At 37.4% G+C, this 10,909-nt stretch overlaps 1 protein-coding gene across 1 annotated transcript; it reads right to left on the bottom strand.

Moving 5' to 3' along the window:
• Positions 1–2,043: 2,043 nt before the first annotated feature.
• Positions 2,044–10,667, bottom strand: LOC143863525 (putative methylesterase 11, chloroplastic). Its single transcript, XM_077374215.1, has 5 exons — positions 10,246–10,667; positions 7,880–8,116; positions 5,098–5,241; positions 3,904–4,035; positions 2,044–2,496 (listed from the first exon to the last, which is right to left on the bottom strand). The coding sequence occupies exons 1-5, from the start codon at positions 10,570–10,572 to the stop codon at positions 2,209–2,211; spliced, it is 1,128 nt and encodes a 375-aa protein (XP_077230330.1). The 5' UTR covers positions 10,573–10,667; the 3' UTR covers positions 2,044–2,208.
• Positions 10,668–10,909: the final 242 nt, after the last annotated feature.

The following is a 10,909-nucleotide window of genomic DNA, read 5'->3' on the forward strand; positions in this document are numbered from 1 at the left end:
CTTGAGTTTCAGGCCACTTTCCAACCTTAACCCAACCCAATATACTATACTGATTCAGGTTTAAAATCAGGTTGTACTGGTGGTGAAAATATCTGGTGGTGAAAATATCTTATGGTCTCTCTCTCTCTCCAGAAACCATTGACTGCATCATTTCTAAAGTGGATTAAATTCTCATTTGACTTGTAGCCATTTTGGTGACGTTGCACCAATGAGGGCACCCTGTCAGCCGATTTATGCAAGGGCTCCCTTGAGTTTAGGATACCTCCTATTTGCAAATATTCACAGTTAGCTTTAAAACCAATTGATTATAATATATAAAAGAAAATATTTTTAAGGAGTCCAAGGGCCTACAATTTCATATCCCACCAAACCCTGCAATAGGCATGTGCTTGCTTACAGAGTTTGTTTGGTACCCGTAGATCCCTTCCAAATTGCAGAGATAATTAACCACTTGGCTCGTCCAGAGCATTGTCCAAACTAGAATTCGTGGAAGAGCCATAGAGCTAGGAAGTCGAGTGAGCGAGGATGATAGACGCCCTTGAATATTAGTGGTTCTTGAGATACTTTGTGCTTCCACTTTTCCTTAGATATTGCTTCATAGGTCTTGTCTTTGTCCTCTTGGTCTGCGTCCCTATTCTTGTGAAGAATAGGGTCAGTGTTTTGTATGCTAATTGTAATATCTTTCACATTCTAATAAACCGGTAGAGATCCCCACCAAACCCCAGCTTACCTATCAAAAAAGAGAGCATCCTCTAATGGTGTTGTGAGAATCATACTCTTTGAGACCAAACATGACTCATGTGCTTAGAGATCCCTTGTCTCCTTGATCGACCATCCACCAAAGAATGCGCCATTTCAAAGGCGAGCCAACCACTCAACTCAGCCAAAGGGTACTCACCAAAATTGTTAGTCATATTTTTTTGAGATTAGATGAGATGAGATGAGGAGAAGACGAGACGAAAAATGCTGTAAAAGAAAAATAAATAAAAATAAATTCTGGCCACTAAAAGCCTGTTGTATGAATTACATAGGGATCCTCCCATGATGACAATAAATTCTATTTAATTGTTCTGAAATCAAATGGAGAGAATTTTGGTGAACTTCCAGTGTTTTGGACATGATATAAAATGTATACCATGGATTCTCCGTTTAGTTAGGTCGTGTTTGGCAGCCATGAAAGTTTTTTTCCATAGAATGTTAGTTTATCAGGTGGTGGGAGAGGGAGAGAATTGCAGAAAAAGAAAAGAAAAAAACTCCAAGTAAAATATAGCTTTTGTTTTCCTTATTTTCATCCACTTCTCACTGTGCCACAATCTCCACTCATGCCTTCTCAATTCTCTCCCTCCATCTTTCTGCCCCTCTCAATACATGGTAAGCTAATATTCCATGAAAAAAGTTTAATGAAGAAATATTCCATGGAATAACCATGGATCCAATTGTGTGAGAGCGATGGAGTATGAGGGATTTGAGTTGGTGGGAGTAGAGAGAGCATCACCAATCCCTAAAAAAATAATACGGACTTAGAATTTATTTTTTATTTTCCAGACTATCAGGAGCTGGAAATTAAAACAGAAAAGATATGATGACTTAGTGTAATTTTTAAAGGGAAATGTTATCAGCACTACTGTATTTGGATGATCCAAACCGTCCATTAGATGGGCCACAGCCTAAATATGTTGTGCTCCGAAAATTATTTCCATAGGTTAATCCCAACCCTTCGATCTATTAAGGGTTAGGATCAACCCTCTAACATTCAGATCGGAGGGTTATTCAATGACTTCATGTGTACACCACATGGCATATATTACACGCATGAATGACTTCATGTGTAGGTTATTCAATCATGAGAGAGAGATGCTAGAAGCGCCCAATTGGGTGAATTTTTTTGAATTAGGTCGTGCTGCTTTGAAATCGGATGGTGTTTTTCATAGCAGTCCAAGGATTAGGTTCACTTTTGGACAAAATTTGGTTCTTCTTCCCAATCAACATGTTCGGCTAAGTGCTCAGCAATGGCTCTTCCTTTCACAGAATTTCTGGCGAATGTACGTCAAATCAAACTCAATGAACCTAAAAATTCCATTAGGAGCCGCAGATTTTATGATACATCACATTCAGGCATTTACAATCCATGTGACTGATGATACTACAACTGAAAGGTGTTCTACTACTGAGAGAGAATCTTCCTTAATGTTATGTGGAATGAGATGATCATTGGACTGGTGATGAAGGGATCTTTGAGATCTCTACTAAGAGTTTGTGTAAAGCTTGAGGCTTTGAGAAGAAAGGCGAATGATCGCTCCCTTTCAATATGAAAACCCGCTCTGGAGGATTTGAATTTATCATACTTTGCTGTAGAGGGAGGGGTAAGGCATTATCCTCGGAAGTCTCTATATAAAACCTTCGGACGGAACCATAGTTCTTGTCGGAAAGTGATAGCTTCTCCAGAACTGGCGCAAAGGGAATCGGCCGCATTGAAACTGATGCCAATGCCACATCCTAGACAAGAGGCAAAGAGCTCAAACTCAAAACAAAAAGAACAGAAAGAATAAAAAGCAGTTTAAGTGTGAAATGCCATTCAGGAGAAAAGACAGTTCAACTTGGTAAATGATATCAGCACAACCATGTTTTAATAACTGCACAAACCCAGCTTGTCTTTTCTTTTTTAATTGGATTCTTAGAGCTTCTTGGGAACTGTAGTAACCTTTAACAGCTCTATAGTTAATAAAAAGACAAAATGAGTTAGTGGAATTATCAAAACATGGTTGTGCTGATATCATTTCCTTTCATCTTTTCTGTGGCAAATATAGAGTATTTACTAAACAAGTTTCTGTATGCACAGGGAGCTGATACTTCCACCACTATTTATTTTAAACTCTATTCTTGGTTTGCAGAGCTCTTTGGGAATTGTTATATCAAATGAGAGTTTTCACAATAAAAAAGAGAGAGAATCAAAGTCAACTATACAAGGAGTAGAACTATCGGCTTTGTTCTATATATTTTGTCTTGATCAAATGTACACATTTTACAGCTTGTAAGATGCATGTTAAGAAGCTAACAATGACTTCAGGAATAGATCACATAAAAATGGGGTTGTAACTAGTAAATTCCCAATCAAGAGATTAGGAAGATGCTAGACCCATCTAGGAAACCTCTTAGGAAGCCCAAACAAGGGCTTGGGCAACGACGGTGCTGCTGCGGTCCTTTACAAATTTGGAAAGGGAAGACAAAGACGAGACCAACCGAAATAATTTTTAATGCCTTTTTACCATTTAATATTGTGACCGGTTGGATCAACTTTTTACCGTCCCAGCTTGTGCAACCCAACAAAAGGACAAGCTAGTGGATGTCCTCATTGGTTTCTGGTCGTGGGAATATCATTTTCCTATATGTATAGTTCTCTCATGCAACGGATTTCTTAGATTAAGATCACTAAGTTGAGGTTCTATTTCAGATAGTTCAGTGAGGCTCCATAAAAAAGGTCACTAAGTTGAGGTTTTATTTCAGATAGTTCAGTGAGGTCCCATACTATACTACATGATGGAGATACTTCTCAATATAATAATCAATATTGATATAGCTTGTCAGTCTCTTCAGGACAGTCTGCCCAATGGCTTGCAACCATGGTTCAAGATTGGCAGACATCCTTTTTTCTTTTTCTTTTTTCCGATGACATAGGGTATCCCCTATCCCTTTTTAGAGCGGGACGAATCCCTACAGATGCACGCAATCACCTGTAAACCACGTGCATCGGGTAACTACGGGGGGATTCGAACTCACGTCTATGGGGAGCAAACCCACGGCACACATCCTTGTCCAAGCCAGATACTCATCATAAATCATAAATTATGCATAGCTTCAGCACACAACTTCATATTACCCAAATTAATCTTGTACAGAACATACCTTCGCTGGACTTTGATTAAATATCAAGTCCCGCAACAACGACTTGTCAAGATCAATAGCAGTTGGGGGATTGTCATTCCCATTAGCATATAAAAAGATTTGAGCTTGTCTCATCAGGTCAATTGGACCAGCCTGAAATAACAGAGATAAGAAAATAGAAATTAAAGATAAAACTCTGAAATAACCAACTCAAAAGGCCAAACAACAATACAGGATGTGTCGGCGAAACCAATTACTAAATCAAATTGCATTGTGGTTCCTACGCATGATAAATCTGGAAAACATAACTTCAGAAAGCTGCAGAGGCCATAAACCAGAAGAACAATGACAATTTTATCATACTCCTGAGACTCAGCTCTACCATTTTCCTGTCCATGCGTGCTGGACACATCATACACTGGTTCCAACTCCTCAACATGCATTACAGTCTGTGCAACAATGATTTAACACCCAAAACAATTGAGGGCCAGAAATTTAGGGCATGTTTGGTAACCATTTTACCTAATAAAAGCCATTACTAAACCTCGTAAAAATAGTTTCCAAGGAATTAGGTGCTTGGTCAAAAGTCAAAAGTCAAAAGTCAAAAGTTAGCCACTATATACGACCATAAGCAATGGAAGAGATTTAGGCCAGGATTAGACATTAGGTGCATATCAAGTGCAGGATACTTTACTGTGAGCTCAAGCAGAAACCTTGAATAGTGTCATGAGACGGTGTTTGTTGGATAAACTGAGTTGTTAGGTTGCATCATAAGTTAACATACAAATGCAAAAAAGGAAAAAAAGAGGCAACGGATTGAAAGGCATTAAGATGCTTTGAAAGAAAATTAAAAAAAATACTCCCAAAATCAACTCCTTCCTCTATATTCCCGTTCAATTTGTCCATTTGTTACTGCTTTTACATTTTACCTGATTTTCAGACATATTCATTAAATTGTAACTTCTGTTAGACATTCCACTTCTTGATCTTAATTTCTACATATTGGCTTGAATAACACAGAAAAGAAAAGAATGGTATCTAGTGTAGGCATGTTTGAAATTCACAACATACAAGAAGCATAAAAGAGTCCAGAATAAAAAAAGAAAATGCACGTTGAAGTAGTAGCAGGTCTTGCTGAAAATATTAAACAACAAATACATGCACTAACAACTCCCTATGATGGAATTTTGGCAAAGTTTAAAGAAGGGTCGGGACCTGTTGAGAAAACATATCAAGAGTACTCTGTCCGCTAGTCAGCATTGCTGCAGAAACAAAAACAGCTTTTGCAACCTTAAATGGATACTCCTCCATTGCATAAGATATGCATGCACCACCAAAATCATGGCCCACCAAAATTACCTGCAAAAAAATTTATGGAGATGAATCTTCAATAAATTTCAAGTTAGTCACCAACAAACCAGCAATATCACTTCTTATTCTAAAGAGATGTGGAAGTGTTCCAAATTCAGCTCAATAATTGTTTCAATAAGGAAAGTAGAACCAGAAGATGGGTAATATTGAAGAATATCTTCCACAAGTATCTCAATGACAAATCATATAAATTTTCCTGTTTGTCATGTTGAAGGTTCTTCTAATAATAATGTAGCCTGTTTTCATGTTTTTCTAACAACTTCAACACAACTTTTGCAGATTATAAGCTGATCAGACTAAGTTTGGAAGACACCGGTCATAGTCTTAAATTTCCACCGAAACTGACAAAAAGCGACTGAAATGTTTCTGTTTCCATCCCCACAGAAAGCGAAACGACAGAAATGCATAAAACAAAATCGTAAGTGTAATAGTATACTATATTAGTATGTATTACATAATTATATTTATATGAACTGCATGCAAAATGTGGTGTATGTATCATGTATAAATATTTATATGAAATACGTGTGATATTTGATATGTACTAAATTATCAGACTTGTGAGATGGTTTTAAACTATTATGGATGGTTATCTTGCTTATGCGAAGGTTTCTAATTGTGTATTTGTCAACCCTCACCAATTATCATCAAAATTTTCCCAAGCTATGTACAACCCTACCCAACTTTTTATCCAATCTACCACCGCAACCCTACCCTTCTCACAGTCAAAATCCTGGAAGTAGGAGCTCTGGGTGCCCCTTGTTTCCAGACTCTCAAAGACGTCATCAAGACTCCGAAGGGACCCATTGAAAGAAGGGGATTTGCTCTAGCAAGTATATTCATGGTCAATTGGATATTGATGCTCCAGCGCCAGCATCATCTGAGCATCCCCCTCGTTGAGGAACAGTCCCATTAGAACAGTTTCAACCTTCGAATACAGTCCGGACCCCTTCCCACTGCATCAGTAATCATAAATCACCTCCCTATTTAATCGGCCACTAGAATTCAGTCCCCTACAACCCAGTCCAAATTGTAACAGTCCCGACTCTGTCATAACTGTCCCAAAATCTGTTATAACGGTCGTCGTCCCCGCCCCTGCGCACCCCCCCCACACACACACACGAATCCATACAGCCCACCTAATCGATTACCAAGTACGAACCTCCCTAGAAACCTGTTCTTTATTTGAACCATAACCTTCAACCCCAATCCTTATCCTATTATCCCTTCGCCCTATTACAATCAGCAGTCTTTAAGTCAATTTTCCCTAGCCATTCCTACATCACAACTTCCCTGGTAAGGGGAATAGATTGGGTCATGGTTTCTAAAGGAGAGAAAGGGAACATAAAATAAACCTGCTCGCAGTGGCCAGAATGTTGAGGATGTTAGGATAAGCATTCATGATTCATGAGATGAGATCAATAAGAACCATATTACGACAAACAACTTTTTGGCAGGGTTTTGGTGGATAGATGAAACTGACATCAAACTGACACAGTTGTATCATGTCGAGCAAAGGTTCCCTAGAGAAAGCAGATTGCTTCACATTCAACTTCAAGAGAGGATTTTTTTATTGCCCAAGAAATAGTCAGTGAATGACAAAAGAAAGCCTAAATGACTGGAGATGCATCCGATTAATGACTAATATGAATATAAGATAATGTGGTAGCCTCAGTTTTGGGGAGACAAGGAGTTTCTGCGGTTGCAAGAAGAGTAATAATTATCTCAAGGATAATATTATTTATTTTATTTTTTGAATGGCAAATCTCAATGATGATATTATTACTTTCAGCTTTGAACGGACAATAGTAAGGCCTATGAAAAGAAAATGATATTATACAAAGCAAATTCTTGACTCTGTTGGAAATCCATTACTTATGGACACACGATGGCAAGTTGAGTGAATGTTTTCTTCCTACCAATTCACAATGCTAAAGCTAAGTTTGAAATAAAGAATGGTTCAGATCACTCGGGTTTCTCATCAAATACAGGGATGAAAACAAAAACAAAAACCAAACTCAGCTGAGTCGTATCAGTAATGGATCCAGCTGTCATCTTCCAACACCAGTAAATAAGAACCTTGGCCAAAAGAAAATAGTAGAATAAGAACTACAAAGAAGTTGCTATTTAATGTACAACTTGTATACTTAAAAGCATATTTCCTAACCAAATACGCAATAGGAGAGCAACTTACATAAGCTTCCATGTCCAAAGCTCAAAATTCAAAACACAATTCGGCAAAGCCACGAGAACCACTAGAAATAAGCACCATTTATTTTATCTGAAAGCTTACATATAGTGTCTCATTTCTAATAAATAGCATTATATGGAAGCACCTCTAATAAAATGGTTTCGGGATGGCCATATGAAACAGAATTACCATATTCTTAACCATGCCACATTTCTGCGAACATCTTGAATTGTCCACTAGTTATTTATAATAAGTTAAAACCCACACTTCTCTATGAAGTTAAAGTCCCAAACTGTTGACAAGAAGAGGCAGCACCAACCACTTTAAGAATACAATTGCAGCCAATTCTTTTGTCATGTATGTTATTCGAACGAGCAGTTACTAAAGCATATGTGAGTTGCGAATAAATCAATGAAAGTAAAAGAAAGAACAAACCTTCTTCCCATCTCCAAGCTTCTCAAGAAAATCAGAAAGTGGCTTAACATATTGAGAAAGACTAGTAATGTTGTTTGTATCAAATGAATGAATCCCAGAACCAGTTAGATCTATGGCATCAACTTTGAACCCACCCTCTTCTAGAAGTGCTATGGTTTTGTACCAACACCAAGCACCGAAACCACCTCCATGAACAAGAACAAAATGGTTGGTCTCCAGATCACCAACTTTTAGATCCTGTTAAATGAAAGTGACTAGAAATTAGAAAATGTGAAATTATGGGAAAAGGATTAGAAGGAGAGAATTATGGGAAAAGGATTAGAAGGAGAGCAAGAAAATTCAGGCTTAGGAGTTATAAACACAAGCATAGTGATTCAGGTCCCTGTTTACACAGTTTTGATAACATAATTAGACCATATTATAAAACTTTTTGCCGAATGCGGTCAAAAATTGGTGAGGTAAAATGTGCTCCAACTAGCAAAGAGAAAAGTTACACCTGTTTAAAGGCGTATCATCAAAATCCAGCACCATCAATCCTTCACACACTAATTGCATTTAGATGAGAAGAATTAAACAAAACCAATCCTAATCAAATCGCCACATCAGAAATTAAAATGATCAGCACAGATGGCTGCCTCACAGCCTTGAATACTGCATCGAGGCTAATGCCCCTATATCCCTGAGGAGTTCCATTGTGCCTCATCAAATTATACTTCAAAGGTGATCCTAAAGGTGTTGGAATTAGACCTCAGTTGTGACTTTTTGAGGCACACCCAAAAGGGACACTACGCTGGTGAATAGAAGGGTTTTCTGGCAAAAGATTCACTGAACATAACCATTCAAAAAAGAAAAAAAAGAAAAAAAGATTCTCTGAACATAAAGACGTAAGTAAAATGTAATATAGAACCGCAACCACATGTAGGAGTTCACAAACACATAGTATAAAACAAATTGAGAAGAAACCATGAAGCATGGGAACTTGATGCATCCAGACAGCACAACCATGTGAATGTGATGCAATGGAAAATAAGAATCATACCCTACTATGTCTAGGCATCTAAGTTATCAATTTCGTTTCGTTTCGGCCGAAACGTTCCGTTCTAGTCTGTAAAATAGAACAAAAACACCTTCTGTTCCATTTCGGCTGAAACGTTCCGTTCTGCTCCAGAAAACAAAACAAGAACACCTTCTGTTACGTTTCGGCCAGAATTTCGTTCCGTTTTGTCCCTGTTTCAGCCAAAACATTCATTTTTTGAAAAAAAATTACAGTTTCGCCACTTAACCACTCTTTTTTGGTTTTATCCTTATTTTTAGCCTTTTGACCGTTTTATAGCCGTTTGAATGGTATGTTTCATCTTTTTTCCTCCCCAGGCATGAAAAACCCCATATAAAACCAACTAAACCATATTATTTTTCTTCTATTGATGAATCACAACAAATTCCTAGGCATAGTAATAAAATGTGATTTTTTTAGTTAAATTTGGTTCATATAATAGTTTCTTAAATTTTTTCTAGCAATTTTCTTTTTAAAAAAAAATCCTCGGTTGTAGCAACTTTTCCGCAACAAAACATCGAAACAGCTGAGATACCAAAACATTCCGTTCCACTGACCATAACAGAACAGCGAACAAAATGGAATCGACTACTAAGCTCGGAATTTACAAGGTTTCAATAGTATGGAATACACAAATAAAAATAAGAACCTTCAATTGTCTAAGCAATGGAAAGCAACAAAAGAACTCCCAAAAAAAAAAAAACTCTAAAATGAGGAAAAATAGATAAATAGCAAAACATAGAAAAAGATAGATAAATAACAAAGAGCATGCTGACATGTCTAGAAACCCAATAGTTTTCAGCAGTTCCAGTGTGGATTCGGAGGATTCCATCATTGAGTCACCTAATTAACGAACTGGTGAGGATGGAGAACCTGATCTGTACTGTCTACAAAATTTTATGAAATGGATGGAAATCATTACAAAATTTTATTGATTTTTAAGAAAGCGACAATATATGTTTATACTAGTCAATATATACTAATCTGTATACACTAGTCAATATAATACTAATCTGTCAAGAATTTCATAAGATTTAACCTAGTGGTAGAGAGTAGGATCAAAATAAGAATAGTAACCTTACTATGTCCAGGAATTCATGAGATTTCAATAGTACGGTTTACACTTACAAAACTTAGAACCTTCAGTTGTCTAAGCAACAAAAGAACTCCAAAGAAAAAAAAAAAAACAAAAAACTCTAATATGCCGAGAAACTCACGAGATTCCGATACCGTCAAAACCTAGAAAAGAAACGATTAATAACAAAGATCATACTGACATATCTAGATTTTGAGGATTCCAACAGATAATCACCTGATTAAGGAGCTGCTGAGGTTGAAGAAGTGTATCTGTTAACGATCTTGCCCTAGAACTCGAGCTCCTAGGAAAGTTCTGCTTCTTAGATCCTGTAACCGGATAATGCAGAGAAGTAGATCGATCGAAACCTCCGTTCTGCTGATGGTGCTGGAGGAGAATAGCAGCTAGAGCTTGTTCTTGGATTAGAGATTCTTCGAGACGTTCTTTTCTCGAAGATTTGATCTTGTTCCATCGATTGCTTGTGCCTGGACGAGGATCAGAGAATCGTTTTGAGGATTTATTCTTCTCTTCTTCGTGAGAGAAGCAGGATAAGATTCCTCCCATGGATTCTGCATCAGAAGGGAAAGATCTCTAGGGTTTTGTTTTTTTCTCTAGAGAGAGAGAGAGAGAGTTTCAGGTGACAGTTTTCTTTTTTTCTGTTCATATGAAGAAATGAGGAAGGTGGAGGAGGTGAAGGGTATTTATAGGGAGTGTTCTTATGTGAATGCCCTTGATTATTAATAGAATTACGAAACTACCATTATTTATGATCTTTTATTTTATGAAATTCTAGTAACTGAAATGTCTGAATGTATAATGACAGGAGTAAGGTGGCCGGATGGTGGGCCCTACAATCTTGAGCCGGTGGCTTGTTAAAGCCACCGTTTCAAATTTCGGTTTC

The sequence above is a fragment of the Tasmannia lanceolata genome, unplaced genomic scaffold (genome assembly GCF_043159265.1).
Source record: "Tasmannia lanceolata isolate RefF3 unplaced genomic scaffold, GAP_Taslan_0.1 ptg000003l, whole genome shotgun sequence".
In the NCBI taxonomy this organism is placed as follows: Eukaryota; Viridiplantae; Streptophyta; class Magnoliopsida; order Canellales; family Winteraceae; genus Tasmannia; species Tasmannia lanceolata.

Bases quoted from the DNA above. Each gene is read 5' to 3' on its own strand.
- LOC143863525 (XM_077374215.1), bottom strand. From the start codon at position 10,572: ATGGGAGGAATCTTATCCTGCTTCTCTCACGAAGAAGAGAAGAATAAA. The intron at 5,242-7,879 runs GTTTGTTCTTTC...ATTTTTTTGCAG, and splicing joins AGCTTGGAGATGGGAAGAAG to GTAATTTTGGTGGGCCATGA. The intron at 2,497-3,903 runs GTATGTTCTGTA...CCTCTTGTCTAG, and splicing joins TTAATCAAAGTCCAGCGAAG to GATGTGGCATTGGCATCAGT.